Here is a 22,041-nt window from a genome sequence, read left to right as displayed (position 1 = left end):
CACTTAAAGCAAAGTTGTGAAAAGTTGAATTGAATTTGGAAAAGTAAAAATCTCGAAAAGGCACTTAAAGGCAGCATCGCGGTCAGGAATAGAAGGGATGTGTAAAATTTTTTGGTCCCACAATTACTTATAAAATACAGAATATAGTACATTATATTATTATATTCAAATTCCTATCACATTTGTCATTCAATTACAAATGTATATGAGTTAATATACAGTAGACCAGTAATCCAGATCTGTAAAATATTAAACAATTTAGTGTTGGCCCAAGGTTTTAAATCCATCGCCTCATATCTTCTCTCTAGCTCATCAAAAAGCTCAGTTACAATGTTCAAGTTTCACATACTTTAAAATAGATTTTAATAAATTATCCCCTTTTTTTTCTAAAAAAAAATAACAGGACATTTTCACACTCAATGCTTGTTTTGTTTTGAGTAAATTAAATAAATTAGGTAAGAAAGAATTAAGGCACATAATACAGTATAAAATATTACAAACATTTATTTTCATAAAAAATTAATTCAACAAAAAACAAATGATATCACTCCATAACTCAAAAAAGGCATTAAATCAGTATAGCACTCAAAAAGTTTACATCTTAAATCCTTAAAGGAATCCTAGCTGCTTCTTAGTCTGAGAGCAGTTACATTTTACACATTTCTTTCTTTGACTCTGTACAGAAAGAGTGTTTGTAGTATTCATTCCAGTCCTCATGGGCGTCTACACTTGATGATCAGCTTTATCAGGTTCTTTTCAGAGGCATGTCACACACTGTTGGTCAGATGTTTCAGCTGTCTTTTGTTTTCGACTTGAGGAAGGGTTTGTGCAGCACGTTGTAGAGTTGTCTCGCCTGCGAGCACAAAATGTCAACACAAGTAATTCAACAAATGTTCCATCTACCTTATGTATATTCATATCCTGCATGTGTATTTTTACTTACTTTTTGTGGTCCAAGGCCTGGACAGAGAACCAGGTCTTCCTTAGATGCATTGATGATTCCTTCTATAGACTATTAAAACACACACACAAAATACAACACAAAACTAATTATCTCAGTGTACTGACAGGATAATTCCCTCTGAGAATATCTCTAAATGAAACTAAGCAGAATGAAAAGATTAACTCAAAGTACACCATCAAATCACCCGGTGACTACACACCAGTTATAGGATACCATCAATGTGAGGATGAATCTTTGCTGTGCAGAACAGCTAATGCACTGAAAATACTGTTCTTTGTTCAGTGGTACTCACCGAGAAAGTGGACAGTAAGGTAATGGCATCGGTCTTGTTTACAGACTTAACAGTGGTAAGACAGTCTGTAACCTTAAAATAAACATGAAAATCCAATAAGCATTGCATTGTTCAAGACTGAAAAACACTGCAGAATATTTTTCTCGACATTTTTATGTAACTGCATCATATTCAGTCAGTCACATTAAAATGTCTCAGATGTTTTTCTGAATTGGCAAAATTAATAAACATCAAAAATAGCATCAGATGTTAAAATCTTTAAATAGAAAAGACTGAATCGACCCACCTTTGATAGATAGTCTTTTTCAACTTGTTCCTTCAGTAGGTCTGCTGGTTTCTTTTCATACGACTTGTATGTTTCTAGGTAACGCCCTGCCTCCTCTGGACTGTCAAAGCATCATAACCAAAACATTAGGAATGTTTTTTTATTCACTTTATCTTTTTTTCCAAACACACTGCTAGCTTACTTAGCAGAAAAAATGAAAATGAGCTAGAGTTAGGCTAGCAGGCATTTTTCCATCATCCATCCATAACTGTTCAGTTTTCTTGGCAATCTGTTGCAGGTCTTACCTCCAAGCCAAGATGAGAGTGCAGTCGGCCATGATGCACATGCGAGCCAGCTCCTTCAATGAATGATGAGGATCTTTCTGTGACAAAAAAGTCAAAAATCAGTGAGGAAAACATCATTAATTTTTTAAGTTTTATGAAAGAAACTAGGAGTTGTACATTTCTTGCAAATAGTAATGTCCTGAAAAAATAGTTTTGAATCAAATCTTTTTCATATAGTGTGTGCACAGTACATTTGTCAATTCTTTAATAATTTACATTATTTATATTATCAGTGTTATAATTGATCTGCCCCAATAGTGAAAAAGACAAAGTTTCATGAGTACCGACAACCAGAATATTACTTAAACAATTAAAACATTGCTGAAACATAACACTTTCATGACTGCTGACTGAACTGATATACCTCATCAATATAACAAAACATTTTTTACTTACCACATCTACTTGAACCAGTAACACTCGTAGGGTGAATGTCTGTCCAAGCTGCTTCAAACGGTCGTGGATATAGTTTGGGTTGAGGTTGTGATACCTCAGACTTGAAGTCAGGACCAAACCCAACATCAAAACAAGACGAAACACACAGGAGAGAGAAAACATTTTTAAAAAGTGCATAGCCACTTCAGCAAATCACTTCTTCTGATCTCACCCACATGTACACACTATCTTTGAGGCACAAAACCTACCTGAGGAAGAGAGCACACGTTGTCTGTCCCAAGATATAGTCTGGTACAATATCTGCAAACTCCCACGGGACACTCCTCACAAACTTTAGAATAGGATTTCCCCTCTGAATCAATAAAAACAAACATGTAATGTATACCTACCATTGTGCAAACCAACTAACAAACCTGAAAACACCTTTATTTATTTCAAGATACAACGTAAGAACCTGACCCTCCATGGGAAGTAGCTAAAAACTAAATTACCTAGTAACCCATTAATATATTTGTAAACAGAATTATAGACCGCACACCTGCTCTTGTTTGAGTGAAAAAATATGCAATCTGAGGCATACCTGTCGGGGACTGACAATTATGCTGCTCCCAGATCCCACCGGTTTAGGTCCCAGACTGAGGCTTGCATCTGATCTTTGACAGCTACCCTCTTTTGGGTCTGTGCCAGCCACCTGTGTCTCCTCATTCCTCCAAACCCCTTCAGATCCACCTTCAGTCCCTTTAGTACAGTCTTGAACTGTTTCACATCTTCCAGTGGCAGACGATACTGAACCAGGCTCAGTTTGTTTCAGGCTCTTAACTCCAGCACCTTCAGTCGTGGGAAGTTTGAGGGGAGCCTCTCTCTGAGGAGCAGCAGCCACAGTGCTTTTACTTTGGACGATATATTCTGCGTAAGACAAGGGCTGATCCACTGACTCAGGAGCAGGCTTTGCTGAAGATGTAGATGAGGCTGAGGTGATCTGTCCTCCTTTAGATGAAGACAGAAACTGCGGCTTTGGCTGGAATAAAATTGCATGAAAAGCTTCTCTGAGAGTCGAGAATTGTGAATGAAATCATGTTGAATAATCAATTTTTAAAAAGCAATTATGACCAAAAATTAATGTCGCTAAATTGGTAAGCTATTTAAAAATTTGAATGTGAAATTTGTAGTTACCATCTAGAAGTATAGTATCTAGTAGCATTAGTTAGCTAGCCAATTCCTAGCCGTAGAAAGTTAGCGATAAATTATGGCAAAATACCAACCGGTGCTCTTTCTTTGGTGAAAGCAGAATCGTCCAGGTTGATGTTAAACCTCTTCTTCATGTTTCCCAATTAAAGAAGACCTTCCAAGTAAAGACATGCCACTGACATCTGCTTTCTATCGTCTCCTACTGCAAGCAACTCACAGACTGAGCAACAATAAACAGATTTCCGGCGTACAGCCTTCAAAATAAAAGCACAATTTCCACAAATTTAACCCCCAGGCACGTTGTAAGACATAAGAATAAAAGCCTACTGAATAATGAATAAAATCTGAAAGGCATTTTATAACAAAAATGGCACAATTACCTTGTTAAAGACTCTAGATTGCTTCCATCCTTTCTACCTCATAGGAAAATCTCGATTCTATGAATAGGCACATATATTTTTTAAACTTTTCAAATTAATAATATTTGCACATTCATTCTGGATTTTTCGGTGAGAAAGAAAGAGTAAAGTATGTCTGACTGGGATCTTTAAGTGTTCAGTGTAACTGAATACAACTGAGTATCACAAGTACTGCACTTTAACTTTAAATTAAATTTTGCTGTCCGAACAAATTTCTTGAAACTAAAATAAGAGTTAATATTTTGTGCCCCGATAAATACAATAATGGCAATGTAGAAGTACAGGTGTACACATAACTTATCGCAATGGCGATGTTCTTTTTTGACATTGCACACTCAAGACAAGACAAAAACAAGAAACAGAACTAATCAGCCATTTGCTCATGTTACACAATCCTACAATTCGCCTCGGTTTTCCTTGGTTTGCTACCATGGTGTAGAGTTGCCTTGGAGACAGTGACGCCGCCATTCAAACCGCGCAGCATGGCATGATGGGATACTTTTTCCCATCATGGCGGATCAGTTCGTAGGCTAACGATAACGGTTAGCATATTCGGCGATTGTTTGGTCCGCACATTTTAGGACCACAGCCACCTGGTATTTTAAACACAGGAACTGCAACCACCGGACAAAAACTCGGTAATTATGTGCTACAGAGTTGACAGCCTTGATGAGCGAACGAACATGCTTTGATGAAAGAGATAGCAGCTAAATGTCTTAGCAAACCAGCTAGTTAAATAGCTACGAACGTGCTAACCTAGCTAGTGGCAATGCCCTAACTGAACGAGTTAGCAATGAAGCGCCACTGAGGCCGTGGTGTGCAGGCGGCATGTTTGGCTCTTGCAGCTTGTCTAACCGGTAAGCGTGCAACAATTTGTAGGGGAACCGTCTTAATAGGAACCACAAGGTCATTGAAATATTAATAAAAGCTAACATTAGTTAGCTAATGCCCGCTGCAGTGATCTGTGAATGGATGTTATCGTTGGCTATGGCTGTGCAGGCCCGACGGTGATTGGCGTTATCTAACGTGTTAATCAGTTGACGGTTGTTGCTTAAAACTTTTTTCTCTATTTGCCTCTGTTATCAATGCCGCCTCTGGCCGACATGTAAACAATTGTATTTCTGTGCAATATAACCCTGTGACATGATGTATCGGAATGAGAACGGCTAACTTCAATAACGTTACGCGAAATCTACAGTAACATGTTGGCAACCGTACCTTTCATGGTTAGCTTCAGCATTAATTGAAGCGACAATGTTCACGAGATGTGTTAGCCAACGCTGCATAACCTCGAATGCTGTTCTGCTCTTTTCAGCTTTAGTATCTTTGCTGTTTGATAAGTAATTGTTGCTTAGTGTAGGTAAATGGTTTAGGCTAATGAAGCCCGTGGGTGATTTGAATAAAGCATGTGTGAGACTGATGTGGCTTCGTCGCCAGTGTTTTAGAACCGCAGTGCTTAGTACATGTTGTGTGTGTATGGTGCCATGCTTAATGTCGATCGTGATAAATCTTTACGACTGCAGGACGGCTACTCTCTTCAGCTAAACGCAGGCTTTGGTAAAAAAAAAAAAAAAAATCTTGATAAAAATAAATCAGCTGATTTGTATGTACGTGATAGGCCTAAGACCAACAATAAAATAACTTTTTGATACAGCAAGTTGTCTTTGAGGGATCTGAGCCAATTCTGAATGGATTTCGGAATAGAGATTTGTGTGTGCTTTAAATGGTATGGCTACCAAGCTTTACAATTAGATATTTACTTTGTTTGCATTAGCAGCCTCACTGAGTCAGCGCAGGAAGCCTTTGTTGGTTTAGAAGGGAGTCTAGAGTCTAGTTGTTTTGCTTTGGTTGCTTTGGTTTTTGGCTTATGCTACCAGTGCTCCTATATTAAGTGCTGATGGACCATGTTTATTTCTGTGACACCTCTGATTACATCTCAGTCAGTGGTGTTAAGACAGATATTTTGCCTTTGGCAGCTTTAGATGCTTGCAGTCTATTTATTCCTTAAAGATAGCTGATACAGGCACATGCCATTGTTCACATGCACCTCTCATTTCCTTACTTTATTCTTCAAAAATTGTAAAATTCTAAAATTGTGTACTGGAAACTAAAAGTAAAGTGTGTTTAAACATTGTAAAATTAGAAGCAAATGGGAATCAGCCACATTTATCCTGTCAGTAGTCTTGTCAGCTAAAGCATACTTTAGGTTTGAGGTTGTTGTGTGTCCAGAGATGAGCTGTTTTAGTTTGCCAGCCAAACAGTGAAGTTGTTGTCGACCAGAAAAATTAAGTTCCTGTGGTGAGACTACAATATGTAATGGGAAAATTAAATATCACAATGGCTACAAGGTGTCCTTCTGATATCAGTATTTACCACACTACCTGTTTTTATATGGAGGTTGAATGAAACCTGGTTTGCCTGGGGCACAAGGGGGAGCAGGAGGACCATACAGATGATGTCATGTTTAATATTGTGTTTTATTTTCCTGCACCACATTACAGCAAGAAACTTTTTAGTAGCTATTTGTGTAATCAAGGTGGTGTTACATTTTGCTATAGCATGGCTATGAAATCTGTACCACCTCATTTGTTAGCACTGAATTCTTTGTCGTTACGTTACCTTTGTTTCCCTCCCCAGTGTTGAGTGAGGGAGCAGATAATACGAGGGACTTTTTTACAAAATCAGGGGCACCAGCACAATGGAATGTGCAGTAGACATCCCGTTGGGTGAGTGATTAACACAAATAAATCTGTATCATTTAAATTGTTATTCAGTTTCATTTAGTTTCTTTTATTGCAGTTTATAGATTTCAGTTTTAACATTTTAGTTTGTGCCACTGCATAAAAAAGTCTGTTGTATTGAATAAACAACTCTCCAGCTGTATTTTTGATCTTTGAGAAGCTCAGTGTTGGTCAGATGTCATAGCACATGGTCTTGGATGACCTTACATCTTACATCTGCCCTGTGCAGGTGAGGATGAGGCACCTGAGAAAGATGATATAAATGCCAAGGAAGGGAATGAGCCACCCCATAAGAAAAACAAGAAGCACAGAAAGCACAAGAGCAAGAAGAAGAAAAGGAAGAGGAAGGGGGAAAAAGAGAGCAGTTCAGAATCTGGTGCTGATTCCGATGTAGAACCACCACCTCCACCGAGACCTGTCCGGACTACCAGAGCCAGGTCAGGAAAACCTTAAAATTTAATGACCAGTACCATCTGCCTGAGATTTGGGAGATTTATTCACTCAAAATTTAATAGCTTTCTCTATTTTTATAAAATTCAATTTATCTGACAAAGTGATATATGTTTCTAATTCTGATTTCTCATCTAAGTCAAAATTTCATATCTCTTGTTGTTCAGATCTCATGTTTAAGCTGTGCTCATAAGTTTTGAACATGTATTACACAATGCTCTTCTATATTCAAAAGCAATGGATGAATTTAAATCTTGGTGGATTTTAAGGTGCTTGATTTACGTACCGAAAATGTTAACATGAAGTAGAATGTTCAGAGGAAAGTGATTGTCTAGAATGTGGTTTGAAGTCAAAATTTTCTGTATTATCTAGGGAGTTTAACAAAAGTTCTGTTGAGTAGATTTTATGCTCACCTAAACAATATTCTATACATTTTACCAAATTAAAAGATGGCCTACTTGTGTTTTGCTTGTATCTGGAACTTTTTAATTTTACACATTAATAAGAACAATTAATAAACATACTTTTTCTTGTGTTTTAGTGCCAGACTGGCAGCAGCTGCAGGAGCTGGAGACCATGCTGGTCTGACGGAGGAGGGTAAAAGGGATGCGATTACAGGTAGGAGATCCTCACACAAAAACATAATTAATTTCCCTTACAAAGTAGGGGTTTAACATCCCTGTTGTTGGAATAAAAACCCAAACGAACAAACAAAGAAAACCTAATTTCTCTTCTCAGATCGTGTGGACACGGAGGGAGATGCAAAATCAAAAAAACACAAAAGACACGCTGCTAAGAAGAAGAAAAAGAAGAGGAAGAAAGATGAAAAGCAGGAGAAGAAATCCCCATCTCGCTCCCCATCTGAAAGCAGCTCAGCCTCAGGTTCTGATTCTGAAGGTGAAGGAGGCAAAGGAGCTGGTGATGGCAAATACTCTCCAGCTGCTGCATCTGATTTGCAAGATCCAGTGTCCAAAGTGGGTTCAAAAAGCAAACGAGGGGAAGAGAAGGTGGTCCCCATCCTCATGCAGAAACCTGAGGTGCTTGGAGTGAAGAAAGAGGAGATTTCAAATATGGATGTGTCCCAAATTGGAGGGAAGGGCAGTAACACCAATGGATCAGAAAATGATATGTTGTCACCCTCTGCAGACCAACATGAGATAACACAGACAGGAACAGTTAGGGTTAAGACAGAGGGTAGTCATGGAGACGGTGCATTCAGCCATGCCCACGAATTGCCTGATATTATCCCTAAACAGGATGGTGCTACTCCAAGAGATGACCCAGGCCTGAAAGATCAGGCCAATTCAGTTCAGAGGGGAAAGGTCAAGGAGCATGATACATCCAGGTCCAGGTCTCCTTCCCGTTCCAGGTGCCTTGACATAAAGAGGTCTGGGTCAAATCATAGTCGGTCACCAACACCTAGTCCGAGTAGGCAGCAGTCCAGTGGTCAGACAGCAACAGCAATGAAAGAAAGGTCAAGAACCCATTCCAGGTCAACCTCAAAGGGAAAACGGTCTACAACTCCTCTAAAAAGTCGGCATCTGTCCCGCTCTCAGTCCCCTAAAACAAAGAGGAGGTCACTCTCCATGTCGCCCAAATCTCTCAAGAGAGCTAGCGGTCCGTCCCGGTCCACCTCTCGCTCTCTCACCCCCAAGAAGAAGGTGTCAAAGTCGCCAAGGAAGTCCAAGTCTCCTAAACGGCGGAGAAATTCCATGTCTGTTTCCCCAAGGCGACGCCGGAGTTCACCCTCTCCTAAAAGAAAGGTGTCACGATCCCCTAAACGTGGTGGGCGGAGGTCCCCCTCGCTTTCGCGGTCGCCAAGGAGAAGTCGAAGATCAGAGTCACGTTCCCGTGGAGGCACAAGGCGCTCCAGGACCCGCTCACCCAGACGAGGTGGTGCAGTTGGCAGGCGATCACGTTCACGCTCCGTCACCAGAGCTCGTCGCTCCTCCTCTAGATCCAGACGCCCTGTTCGTCGCTCCAGGTCGCGAACACCAGTAAGACGTACAGGAGGCAGACGTTCCAGGAGCCGATCTGTGTCTCGACGTAGGAGGTCTCCACCCCCCAGATCCCGCCGCTCACGCTCCCGGTCGATCCGCAGGAGCAGACGAACTAGATCACGTTCCATTGTAGTCCTTAAGCGCAGCCGTCGCTCCAGATCCAGGAGTCCCCGCAAACGGACCAAATCCAGAACCCCTCCCCCCCGACGGCGGTCTAAATCTAGATCACCAGTAAGAAGGCGCTCTCGGTCCCCTGCCAGGAGAAACCGTTCTCCACCAAGGTCTGGCAAACGCTCCAAATCCCGCTCGTTGTCTCGAAGGCACCGGTCAAAGTCACATTCACCACTACCTGGCAAGAGGAGGTCCAAATCTCCCAAGAGGAGTGGAAGAAGGTCAAAATCTAAATCTCTCTCTGCAGCCCCTAATTCCAGGTCCAGGTCTGAGTCAAGTGATGGGCAGTCTGACAGCTCTTCCCCAGCCAGATCCACATCTTCCTCACCTGTTAAAACAAAGAAGCTTTCTTCTCCTGATGTAGAGCAAACAGCTGGTGAAAGTGGAGGATTTCCAGCTACAACGGGTCAGACTTTTTTCATTCCTATTTAAGACAAACCACAATAACTTGATTTGATTTGGTTCAACAATTTCTGTGTCTGGACACTTACCAAGAGTGTCTGCCTGTCATTTCAAAAACGAGTGAATCCTAACTACATACAGCCCCACTCATCTTGCTCCTTGTTTGCTCTGTTTAAGAATGGGAGAATAAGTTTTAGTGAATCCTTGTGGATAAATTCAAGTGTTGTTCTTAAAATGCCCTAACATGTCCTCACACTTTGTCATTTAACATGTACAACATACAGGTGGTTGGAAACCCGTGCCCTCAGCAGCTGCCTCCAGCCCCCAAGCTGGGAGCTCCTCAGATAAATCACAGGAGCATCTTGCTCCCAACCATAACAAGGAGCAGAGGGAGCATACCAACTCATCCAATGAACAAGAAATTTCCAAGTCCAGGTCTGGTTCCCCAGAGCCTAACCGAGATGGGTCAGATTGTTCAGAAGGCTCAGATGAAGAAGAGGATTCCTCCTCTCCAGTTAAAATGACATGTAAACGCCAGAGAAGCTCCTCGGTTTCACCATCTCCAGAAGTGCAGAAGACGCAGCTGTCCAAGTCACCATCACCTGCAGATCGCAGGAAACTCTCACGCTCAACTTCATCACCTCGACGATCAACATCTAAGACTGCATCCAGAAGGAAGCAATCCAGGTTCGTAGTTTCAGTATGTGTATAGACCATCGTACATCATGAATCAAGGTTTCTCTGGGTCCCTAAAGAGCATTAAATTAAATTCACTTCAAGGTCTCAAAGGTACTGGATGTTAAAGATCTCATGAATTGGATTTAAAAGGCATCTCATCGCCAGATCTAATGCCCACATCATACTGAATGAGTAAATGTAACACATAAAGAAAGCCTTCTGCTTGTGCTGTGACTGCTATCCACTGCATTAATGTAGTAGTACTGTGTACAAGTAGTCATAGGTCTTGTCATTCACCTTTTCTCAGGTCCAAATCTCCAGTGAGGAAAAGAGAATCTGTCTCTCCGTCAGAAAGGAAGAAGCGACGGTCTAAGTCCCCTGCCCGGCGGCGACGGTCACAGTCGCGTTCTGCAGCACGCCGTAAGCGTTCACGCTCCAAGTCGCGAACCAGAATCCGCAGGTCCAAGTCTCGCTCTCCAACCCGCAAGAGGCGATCCCGTACCCGTTCACCTAACACCAGAGGGAGGAGGAGGTCCAAATCCACAGACAGGAACAAGCGATCCAAAAGCCGCTCCACTGGCCGGAGGAAAAGGTCCAGGTCAGGAGACCGAAGCAGGCGATCTAGGTCTCGTTCCTCTGATCGTAGACGCAGGTCAAGATCAAGGGGTCGAGGGAGGCGGCCAGTGTTCCGCAGTCGTTCATTTGATAGACGGGACAGGTGGAAGAGGGAACCTAGCCACTCTCCAGTTCTCATCCTGCGCAAACAGCGCCGCTCAGGGTCCCGGACACGACGCAGCACCAGCAAGACTCCTCCACGGCTCACTGAACTGGGTAAAAAAAACATTTTAATACAAAAAAATTATAATACCATAATACCTTGTTTTGGACTGCTCTTAATCTCGCCTTATTTCCCTTTCCATCCACCCACCCAATGCCCCATTACGTTACCCCTCCCCTATGTCTCTCTCGCAAACTTCGTTTCCTCAGATAAGGACCAGCTGCTGGAGATAGCTAAGGCTAACGCTGCTGCCATGTGTGCTAAGGCGGGGGTTCCCATTCCTGAGAGTCTTCGGCCAAAAGCCATCCTCCAGCTCCCTCTACCTACTCCATCTCCTGCCCCCCTTTCCTTACCTCTACCTTTACCTCTCCCAATGGGCATGGGGATGCCCAACATGCCCAACATGCCCAACATGGGTCCAATGGGGTTACCCAATATTCCAGGAATGCCCAGCATGTCAAACATCACTATGAGTGCTGCTATGGCAAGCATGACAGCAGCTACTATGACAGCTGCCCTGACCAACATGGGTGCCCTGGCTGCCATGCCTCCCCTCGCTCCACTTCCTACCATCACGAACAAGCCTCCCCCATGCCTCGCCCCCCCAACACCAACCCTTAACCTGGACCACATCGAGGAGGCAAAGAGGAAGGTCACCCAGCAGGCTAATATACACACCATCAAGGAGCTGACTGAGGTAAATGGGGGATAAGATTGAATAATGTGGTTGTGTTTTTGAGTACCTGTGCCAGTATAAAGTAACATCTGTTTTTCTTTGTGTTTTTGTAGAAGTGTAAGATGATTGCAAATAGCAAGGAGGAGATGGCCATTGCTAAACCCCATGTTTCAGATGATGAAAGCTAAAACCGCCAAGCCCTCACGGTAAAATTTTCCAATCTTTATTCTAACATTACTTTGTCAGTCTTTATTTTAGCGTGGTATTAATTTCACTTCATTCCATCGTGGCCATTGCATGTTTTTTAAATCACTGACATTAAAAAGCATTTGACATGCCTCGGTTCACTTTTCAAAACTTGATATACTAATATCAATAACTAATATAGAGTCTTCTTTAGCAGCTTATACAAGTTATACATTTTAAGCTTATTAAATTAATGTCAGACTTGTTCACTTGATAATTGAACCAGTAGAAGCACAGTCATTGGCCACTCTATTTGGAATTAACTTCTTTTTTTTTTATATCACACTGTAATCAAGTAAGTGCTCATTGTTCCATTTTTGTCTTTCAGTCCCTCTTTGAAGAATTATCAAACATGTCATGCAAGCATTTGACATATTCTTCTTCCTTTTCCTTTGTAGCATTTCCCCATGGCTTCGCACTCTTACACCTTTTCAGACATCCAATCCTCTTCTCTACATCTTTCATCATTTATATTCATGATTAATTAAGTTATTTATTGTTGACTCATTAAAATACAATCAACCTATTTATAGTTTAAATGTTTTGTTTTGTTTTTTTACTTACCCACTTCAGTTTTCACATACATTTACTTCTGTTTGAGGACCCACACTGACTTTTTGGTCCACTAGTTATTTTACCTGATACCTGACAATCAGATGTCATTGTATTTTAATACTGCACTGTAAGCACCCAGCATTGCAGAGTTCTGATTGATATAATAATTCCGTTCATCATTTAAACATGCTCACCAATCATATGTGTCTACTGAGACACATACTATTTTTGTGCCAGTTTTTGCAAAGATAGTGGCTAAACTGAACAAAAAACTAAGTTGCTCTCTCTTTCTGAATTATTCAGAGTGGCAGTTAATCCTTGCTTCATGTTTGCTAACACAAGTAATGCTATCAGCCTTTCCCCCCACTAAATTTTTCCTCTGCATATCATTTAGACGAACTGTAGTTATATTGAAGCCTAATGTTGTTTTGTTTACACATGAATTGATTATTTTGTCTCTAATTATTACAAACTAATTAGACAGTCTGTTTGACCTTTTCTTGCTCTCTCTCCGCACACAGCCACTCCCGTCAAAGGACTGAAGGAAAATATATTTTAAAAAATGCTTTACAGGAGGACCTACCTTTCCACAGTTCCCTTTGGCAGCCAGATAACCTGACTGAGCCTCGTAAACCACCTAGAAGAAGAAGAGCACCCTAGTTGTCACAGTTAGAATATAGGAGCACCGGCACCAGCCACTGCCCCACTCAGCTCCCTGGTTTGTTTCTGTTTGTGTGAGAGCGCGAGATACTGGCAGACTGTCACCTGCGATACCACTGAGAAAACTGGACACACTGACGTGTGCACAGTTGTATGACTGTATAGTGAGTCTGTGTGTGTGTGTGTGTGTGTGTGTGTGTGTGTGTGTGGTGTGTGTGTGTGTGTGTGTGTATATAGTGACTTTAACTACCAACCCCTCAGTGTTGCTGCTTGTTCAAGCAGTCACTGTTGTAAAGACTGAAGAGGAAACAAACCAAACTAACTAGTGACGCAAGTGTTTTTGTAAAAGATTAGTTTCTCTAAATTTTGTTTTTCTTTTATGCTTTCTTAAAGGTTTGTGTCGAGTGATTCCTTGTTCTGCTGTATTCCCTCGGTCATCTCTAGTCCCTGGTTTTATAAACAAATAATGCAGATAAAGTTTTGGTAGATCCTCACGTGATTTGTTTTCATAAGCCTGGGTCTCCAGGGCAAGAGAGTGCCGACATGTTGTGAATCCTGGAACAGGGTGCCAGATCTGATTATTTTGAAGGAAGGGAATAAATGAATATATTAGCTGCAAAAAGAAGGAGGTTTGAATTTTGGCTATGAGGAGGAGTGAAGATTATCATCTCCATTCGTAAAACATCAGCTATTACTGCCCTGGGTGTGAATTTCTTTACCTATATTTTAAATGACACCTTGACTCCTACCTGGTCTTTCATCAGGGCTTTGTTGGGATTTCTTCTACTTTAGAAACATGTTTGCTGTAGATTTGAAAGGACATTTCATCTGCCACAGTCTTAACTCCAACATCTTAAAATGTTGCACAGAAAGAATATTGTATATCATTATTTCCTGGAAATTTCCATGATGTCATTTTAAAACTAGAAGAAACATTTGTATGGTTGATGTTTTTTTTTTTTTATCTTTTGTCATCTAGGTTTGACTTTCAGAGCAAGTGTCATTTGAAAACACTGCTTGTTGGCCATCTTTGATGTCCTAAATGTTTGGACCTTGCTAACGGCACAGTACCTGCCATAATACTTGAAACTAGTGGTAAAAATCCAGATTCAGATCATAACTAAGATTTGGGTGAGCGAACCTTGAATCACCAAGATTAGCTTTGTCAATCTACAGTTTTCCTGATTCAAAACAAGAGTGACGAAAATACTCATTCTTTTTAACTTCATACTGTAAATGAAAGTAATCATTACTTGTTTAGAGGAACATTTCTGTTTCACAGAATACAAGACAAAAAGTTTTTGAATACAGTTTAGCGAGACTTGTCTTTCTGTTAGGCTATTTGCATTATTTATACATAAATCTAAAGGTGTCAACAAATGGGGTGACAAATGACTTGTAGTGGTTTTAGGGCTCAATGTCGAAAGTTGAGTATGTCCCAAGGTGTGACTGTGTTAAATGATTTGTGTGTTAGACAATCAGGTTCTTTGTCTCAATTCTTTTCTGAAGAAGATTTAGAACCGCATGAAATTTGAGCATCTTGCAGCATTGTGCTCAGGTGGCACATTGTTATAGAGAACAGAAAGTGTAGTTATGTGCAAACAAAATGAAAAACCCAACAAGCCCTTTTCATTTAATCCACTGATACAATTAATATCTTCTTTACCCGTAGATACTGTTACCCTGGCCTGTATTAGGATCTGAGTAAACAGGGTCCACGTTTCATTCAGCATCTGTCCCACTGGATAACTTAAGAACAAAGACAAACTTGGTGCTCTTGGGGAAACTGGCAGGGATCATGTTTTGGGGTTTTAGGGAATCTTGCACTCATACATCCCATTTATTTTCATCAGAGTGGGAAATAAGTCTTTATCCATCCTCCTGTGTCATTTTTCTGTACCCAGGGCTGTTAAACTGTGGAAGATGATCTGTGACAGTTTTGTTAAACTGTAACTATACTGACTCTGTACCAAAAGTGTTGGACTGTTGGATTGATTCCCTTGGGTAATCTAACTGTTTTAATTACAAAAAAAGAAGGAAATGCATTTTAGGATTCTTTTTTTTGGTCAATATGACAGCGTGCTTTGTACATAAATGTGTTGATGATTATTAAAAACCTCAATGATCTGTAGACAAGTCATTTTATTTATATAGTGCTGAATCACAACAGAAGTTATCTCAGGGCACTGTTCTGTAACTGCTATCTAATTTAATATGGAGACAAAATGTAAGAAGTAGATTACATTGCTTTGTTAGAGTAATCGATGGGGCTTTTATATATTGAGACAGATAATTATCTTAAATGAATTCAATTTTCTAAACCATGAGTAAGAAATGAATAACACATTGTGCAATGTTCAATCAAATGTCCCCTGGTTCCACCTAGTGGGGTTCATGATTATTTGAAACAGTTTGTAAATTTGCAGATGAGAAAACATCAAGACAGAGTGAGACTTGTTTAATAGAAGATGAATAGAATGCAGCTTAATTTAAATTGGACCCACTTAGTGGAGCCGCATTTGTAGTAAACACAATAGTGGAGTGTTGTTTCAACCCCGATGAATCATATTTTTAAACCGTAAGATGCTGGATGAGTGGGTAATTGCTTTAACTCGTTGTTAGAATATGCATTTGGGTATACTTATGTTTTAAAGCAAACATCTGTATCAAAGTCTATATGTTGACCCTTCTTTTGAGAGGAGGTCCTAGCTCCCATTCCGAATGACCAACCCAGGAAAGCATAGAAATAGGATTTCATAAAGATGTCGGTCAGGATGGACCCTGTTATTGGTTAAAATGACTGTTCCAATTTAATTTTTTTTTTTTTTTTTTTTTTTGGAACACTCTACCAAATGTACCATTTTATTATCTACACAGATTATTTAAGATCAGACTCATACAGAAATTACAATTGACACTATCAGTACTAAGCTGACACACTAGCTCCCTGCTTCAAACAGTCACTGTAACATTCAGCTGATTTCATGGTTGAAGGCGTAATTACTTTAACAAATGCAAGCAATGGAGATGCAGTAGCCTCTGTACAGTGCTGTGGCATACACCATGATAAGCGAACATAAAATGATTAAAAACAGATATGGAGAAAACTGGTTAGCACTGTACTGAAAGCTTTTTGAGTGTTTCCTTTGTTTAAAATTAGCATCAGACACTGCCAGGTGTGAATGCGGTCAGAATGAATGTTAAGTGACATTGGCCCAGTTGTGTACTGCTCAGCAGTGAGTGACCAGCTCTCAGATCTACAATGAAAGTCTTTACAGCCACACAGACTGACCAGCACATGGAACAGCACAACCTTTAGTTTATCTATTTGTAAGATCCTGCACTTGTGTGTGGGCGGATCATTTGTATGTTTGCCTGTGTAAGACAAACATAGAACAAAGTAAATATGTATTTGAGATAAGGTTGTTTGGGAGTGTAGTCTGGGAGACTGATGTCACCATGCTGGGTGCTTTGATTCTTCAAATGAAGGTTCAGGAAAAAAATGTACAAAACACTTGTAGTTATGAAACCCTCCTACAAGTGGTGCACTTTCTCTTTGTACTGTAGTTTTTATTGTGGATGTCAGTAAGTAGATACATTTCCAGAAAACCTTGCAAACAGCCAATTGTAGAACTTCTCTATCCACAAACTTCAGTGTAGAGGTCTTGCAGAATATAAGTTACATTGGTTAAGAGGCTTTGACATATTTAACCCCTTATTTTCCATTTGCTCGCTTTGTTTTCTGATTTACTCAGATGTTGAGCAAAGAGGAATGACCCAGTGTAGTATTAATGAAGAAAGCTTAAAAGGCTTTAATCTGTGGATTTGCTCAGTGAATTGGATAAAAAGGTTAAAAACTCCACAGTGAGAGTTTCCACTTTAGTCTTCATCATGGGGTTTAAAATACAAATCACTGTGGCATACACTGAGATGAAAAATACAATCATTACCATAGTCATGGATTATGGGCTTTGAACTGAACAGTGCTGTGGATCGTTTTCCTCTTAAAATGAAACAAACCAAGTAAAAGGAAAAAGAATGCCTTCTACTGTTCCTCCCCACTAGTCCTTTCATCACTTCAATCTTTCATGAGTGGAGTAACTTGTGAGTTTGTTTGCTTGTTGTCATGGTAAGGCAGTTCTCAGTCTCAAATTTCCCTTGAAATCTCTTGTTGAAATAGAGGGCAAGAGTCCTATTTTATTTAGTGAGTGAATGTGTACTTTCATGCACAACTCATACTGCCCATTCTAGTACTGTAGTATTATAGTGTGACACCCTAATACATATTTATTTTATCTATTACCCATGGAGCACACAAAGCCATCTTTTTAATGCAACTGTTTGATTTTTGGATGAAGTACAATTTAATTCCAGGTTGAGGAAAAGTCAAAAGACCTTCCCCTGATCCCCCCTGCCAAGAAAGTCACACTGTGCTCCCTTCAGCAAAAGAAAAGTACATAATCTCTCCTGCTTTTATGACCCTTTCTTGCCCCGAATAAATTTCATACAATCACTACAGAAAAAACAACCAACTGCAATGAATGTTTTAATTAGAAATGCAGAACCAGTATTTAAATTACACTTGTAGTTTCCAATGTTGTTTTCATAAATACTGTTTGTGGCTCATCTGTGTGTTAGGGTTAGCAATCTGTATTGACTGCAACCTCTGAAGGAGGTTTAACTCAGTTAAATAGTGTTGGCCAATTATGGCCATTTAATATGTGGACTGTAATTACATTAATCAGTAATTACAGTTGCAAGTCTTCCTGTCAGCGTCTGCATGTGCGCTTGTTTACACACAGCAGATGCATTTGCATGTCTACGTATGTGGGTTGCATGCAGAGAAGCCAGTGAGTCATTGGATTTTGTAGATCAATGGCTGTCGGTCGATGGATGGCTGAGTGCTTTGCAACGACCACCCAGTCCAAGCACTCTACCCTTCTGTCAAGCAGCCAGGAAAGGAGGTCACGTACACAAATTTCCTCTCACTCCCCCTTGCTTTCCATTTCCAAAGCACACTGCTTCACACTCCACTCACACATGTGCATGCACACACACACACACACACACACACACACTGGATAAGCCGATGAATTCAGCCTGTGGTGGAGTTCTGGATCAGAGTGGAACTTGTTTCACTACAATGTGAGACGGCCTAACGAAGACAACAGAGACAGCAAAGAGAAAAGGAGAAAAGAGGATTTGAGGGAAATGAGAGGCCGAACGAGATAAAAGCTGACGAGTGAAGAGAAAAGAGGGGTGAAAACTGAGAACAAAAGAGAAAATAAGATGCCTAATTTTACTGAGCGGGATTTGGAGCACTGCCTACAGAAACAAGTGAGCTGTGTCTGTAACTATAAGAGTCCGTGCACTGGTCAGAGGAGTAAAATAAAGGTTTTGACTTTGACTGTACTTGTCGGTTCATTGTACTGTCAAACTGCGTGTGCGCGTGCACATTTCACTTCAAGTGTGTGTGTGTCAGTGTCCTTGATAGGACAGAGACCAAAACTGAACAAAAGCAGGAGATTCTGCTTCAAAACTATTATTTTAATATCTACGTCTGCATTATTGAAAACACACATGTTGCTTGCATGCCTGAATATTTCAGGAGGTAACTGGGAAGGAGCAACTATAGATCTTAATTTATGATGAGTGAAGTTAACTCAATTAAAATATTCATGTGAACTGGAAAGTATAAATTAAATCTTAAAATATATCCTTTTCATCTTTATTTGGGTCAAATTGAGAATTTAAATATGTAAAAGTTTTCACATTTGCTGAGAATATTAAAATGTTCTTCCAAAACATTTCCAATTTATGGTTGATAATCATACGACAACAAATATGGGAAAGCTCAAATGCTATGCAACATTTGCAACAGTACAATACACAGCATCTGAAAACAAATTTAAACCTGAATTGTGCTATTGCATAATGATAGGTACATCAAAATAACTGTATGTACGGTAGTACTACCCGAATGAGTCATTTTGGATGGCTAATGTCATCTTGGTCTAAGACACCAAACAGACGTGATTCTCCTCAGGAAATGTTTCCCATCTGACCTTTATTTAGAAGAAAATGGCGGAAAATAAACCATTAGCAGCAGACCGTAATATATTTGTTAGCTTATTAACCTGGAAGTTAGAAGACCTGCAGTTACACATACAAAAACAGAAAACAGCAAAGTATCCAGGTATAAGGTTTCCCTACTGTGTAGCAGCTGTGTACTATGTGAGCATATGTGTCTGTTTTGTATCTCTTTTTGTATATGATGTACAGATGATGTATTTGCAATGTGGCTTTTAGTCATCCTAACTGGACTCAGATCATCGAACTCTATCCACAAGGGCAGAGGAGATGCTGGCCACTGTCACAGAGTTGACCTATGAAGTCAGCCACAGAGACGGATGCTTCCTGACTGTAGCACGTGTTGGTGTAAATGATGAGAACATCGAGGTAGTTTGTGTGCATAAATGTGTGTGGGTGTGTGTGGCTGCACAGATGTAAGACTCCAAGATCCTGATACATTTTCTATAGGGGGCAGTGTGTGTTTGTGTGAGTCAGAGATCAGAGTGCGTGTGTGTGACAAGTTGTGTATGAGCATTCAGAGCAGCAAGGTTGTGTGCACATGTCCTCTTTGTCTCCCTCCCTCTGTGTTAGTTCCGGTCCATTGCTTGAGAACGAGAGCAGAGGTAGTGCTCTATGTGTACGTGTGTGTGTGTGTTTGTGTGCGTGTTTTGTTTGTCACAGAAATAGAGGGAGAACCCATGATGACGTCCACAAAGATCAAGGTAGATCAAGGTTAGTGTGTGTGTGTGTGTGTGTGTATGTGTGTGTTAGCTGCGGGGGAGTAAAGTTCCTCCTGTGTCTACACTGATTAGCGTAGCATGTGTTCGAACATCAGAGGTGAGAGTCAGTATTGAAGCCTCAGTGGGAACACGTCTGAATTTAACTGGTGGTTGGCAGCAAAATTTGGTTTTCAGTAATGGCCTTAATAACGTTGTTTTTCACCACAAGATAGTTTTGAATAGTACCTTATATCCCTCTGGCTGTCACCTGAACCATCATACTGCATCCTCTGCCACACACAACTCAGTTATATGTGTATCTGTGTGTGTGTATTTTTTATGTATGGGAGGTTTCATTCCAGTGCTCACACCAAAGCCCCTAACCCGAATGTTGAGATGTGTGTATTATAGAGTCATGGACGTTCCAGTCCATCGCCCATGTTAGGGCTCACAGTGAGAATATCAAGAGTGTGTCACAGTGACAAAACAATGTAAGGTCACGATATAACAAGGTAGAGTGGTGCAGCTGTGTGTGTGTGTGTGTGCTTGTCACTTGCACTGACGGAAGATATAGTTCATCGCTCTCGCTGTGGTGTACAACAAAAGCATCGAGGTAGAGTGGTGTTGGCGTTTGAGTGTGTTTGTGTGCGAACATACGTGTGCTTCAGCAGGAACAACCTGCACTGCAGCAAATACACAAAACATATGAGTGGCTGCCATTTCATGTTGAGGCTTTGACAGTTAGTGGCATGTGTTTCCCTCCCATGACTAAAATATTCAGTGTTATCAGTACATAGCAAACGGCTTGGTAATCTATTCAGATCAGGTGACGCATGAAATACTCACAAGAGCCAATAACCTACTTCTTGTAATTAGTGTTACATATGGGTCTCTAGTTAACAGGAAAAAGTTTGTATGGTAAGCTGCCAGACTGCTAGGAAAATGTATGACATCATAGGCATAAGTGACACATGGGCACTTTTTCTGTACGATAAAAATATAAAGGTTTCACACCATACCCACCTGCAACAGGCTAATCAAATATTGAAATCTCCAACTGGCTGATCAAATATTCATTCTTGCCACAGGGCTGTAAAGTACTCACATTAGTTAGTAGAGTGGTCTCCCTGGTGTACTGAGAGATCACAAGTTTATTCTATTCCTGGAAAAAACTAGTGTAATCTTTAATCATAAGCTAAGACCTTTCAGCCTACTCATTTACCAGTCATCTTTCACAGTGATGGCAAATGCATTGATTTCAATTGTTTTTCATTTCATCAAAAGGAATGGAAAACAAACATCCAAGTTTCTCAGTTGAAAAAATGACTTTCAGTGGATGTTAATGATATGAAAAGTTGGGCAGAGAGAGTGCTGATGGTTATTTCTTTGTACCTCTGCAATCTTAGATATTATACATCAGGGAGAAATACGAAAGGTGAGCAACACAGAGTGGGGGTGACACAACCAAGGTAATCAGCCAGGCTTGAATCCACCTAATGAGTCCACGGTGACTGGCTTCACATGCTGAACTAATTGCGTGGCCCTATTATTTGAGCTACATATCATATAAAGTAACCTCTATCCTGTCTTATCTGCTCTGTATCATATCACATCATTTCCTACCCTGTCTTGTCCTGTTCCATCATATTGTATTGTATCGTGTCCTATCTTGGTTTAGTCCACTGTATCGTTTTGTGTTGTATCCAATAGTATCATGTAACGTGACGTGATGTAACAAAATGTAATGCAACTCCTATGAACCAGGCAGGAGGTGTATTTATTAACAGTGTTACAGTCATAACGCCACATTGGCTCTTCCACATTGTCAGTAACTAGATCAGCCACATTGTTTTCAACACAAGCAGTCTTGTTCTACTTGAGCACTACTTTTTACTGTATCTACTGCACTAAACATACTCATTCCGTTCATTATTCAAATGTGAACTGGATGACTCCTGTAAAAGTTCTGTGATTTACAGTTGGGAAAATCTTACTTTTATACATGCAGCCACTAAAAACCACCCA

General features: G+C 40.4%; 2 protein-coding genes across 4 annotated transcripts; one reads left to right on the top strand and one right to left on the bottom strand.

Moving 5' to 3' along the window:
• Positions 1–486: 486 nt before the first annotated feature.
• ercc1 (excision repair cross-complementation group 1) lies at positions 487–3,983 on the bottom strand. The gene is made up of 10 exons (XM_018671988.2): positions 3,830–3,983; positions 3,524–3,703; positions 2,842–3,279; positions 2,510–2,613; positions 2,262–2,361; positions 1,827–1,903; positions 1,543–1,642; positions 1,257–1,328; positions 944–1,012; positions 487–853 (listed from the first exon to the last, which is right to left on the bottom strand). Exons 2-10 carry the CDS (start codon positions 3,581–3,583, stop codon positions 791–793), a joined length of 1,083 nt encoding a protein of 360 aa, XP_018527504.1. The 5' UTR covers positions 3,584–3,703; positions 3,830–3,983; the 3' UTR covers positions 487–790.
• Positions 3,984–4,332: 349 nt separating this feature from the next.
• sona (SON DNA and RNA binding protein a) lies at positions 4,333–15,361 on the top strand. Of its 3 annotated transcripts, none has more exons than XM_018671987.2 (10): positions 4,333–4,506; positions 6,506–6,594; positions 6,839–7,046; positions 7,601–7,677; positions 7,798–9,636; positions 9,917–10,319; positions 10,618–11,141; positions 11,298–11,785; positions 11,878–11,970; positions 12,409–12,549. In XM_018671987.2, exons 2-9 carry the CDS (start codon positions 6,567–6,569, stop codon positions 11,950–11,952), a joined length of 3,642 nt encoding a protein of 1,213 aa, XP_018527503.1. In that variant the 5' UTR covers positions 4,333–4,506; positions 6,506–6,566; the 3' UTR covers positions 11,953–11,970; positions 12,409–12,549. The 3 variants fall into 3 exon arrangements, with proteins under 3 accessions (XP_018527503.1, XP_018527500.1, XP_018527501.1); XM_018671984.2 differs by lacking the exon at positions 12,409–12,549 and adding an exon at positions 13,087–15,361 and having other exon boundaries at positions 4,334–4,506; XM_018671985.2 differs by lacking the exons at positions 4,333–4,506; positions 12,409–12,549 and adding exons at positions 4,538–4,725; positions 13,087–15,361.
• Positions 15,362–22,041: the final 6,680 nt, after the last annotated feature.

This window comes from Lates calcarifer, linkage group LG1, assembly GCF_001640805.2.
Source record: "Lates calcarifer isolate ASB-BC8 linkage group LG1, TLL_Latcal_v3, whole genome shotgun sequence".
In the NCBI taxonomy this organism is placed as follows: Eukaryota; Metazoa; Chordata; class Actinopteri; family Centropomidae; genus Lates; species Lates calcarifer.
The sequence above is the reverse complement of the archived record's forward strand: the minus strand, read 5'-3'. Positions and strand labels throughout refer to the sequence as shown.

What these genes read in the sequence shown, in the direction of transcription:
- ercc1 (XM_018671988.2), bottom strand. Translation starts at nt 3,583, where the DNA reads ATGAAGAAGAGGTTTAACATCAACCTGGACGATTCTGCTTTCACCAAA. An exon ending in TAATTGTCAGTCCCCGACAG is followed by an intron (nt 2,614 to 2,841) that starts GTATGCCTCAGA and finishes TTATTGATTCAG; the next exon opens with AGGGGAAATCCTATTCTAAA. An exon ending in TACTGGTTCAAGTAGATGTG is followed by an intron (nt 1,904 to 2,261) that starts GTAAGTAAAAAA and finishes TTTTTGTCACAG; the next exon opens with AAAGATCCTCATCATTCATT.
- sona (XM_018671984.2), top strand. Translation starts at nt 6,567, where the DNA reads ATGGAATGTGCAGTAGACATCCCGTTGG. An exon ending in TGCAGTAGACATCCCGTTGG is followed by an intron (nt 6,595 to 6,838) that starts GTGAGTGATTAA and finishes TGCCCTGTGCAG; the next exon opens with GTGAGGATGAGGCACCTGAG. An exon ending in AGGATTTCCAGCTACAACGG is followed by an intron (nt 9,637 to 9,916) that starts GTCAGACTTTTT and finishes TACAACATACAG; the next exon opens with GTGGTTGGAAACCCGTGCCC.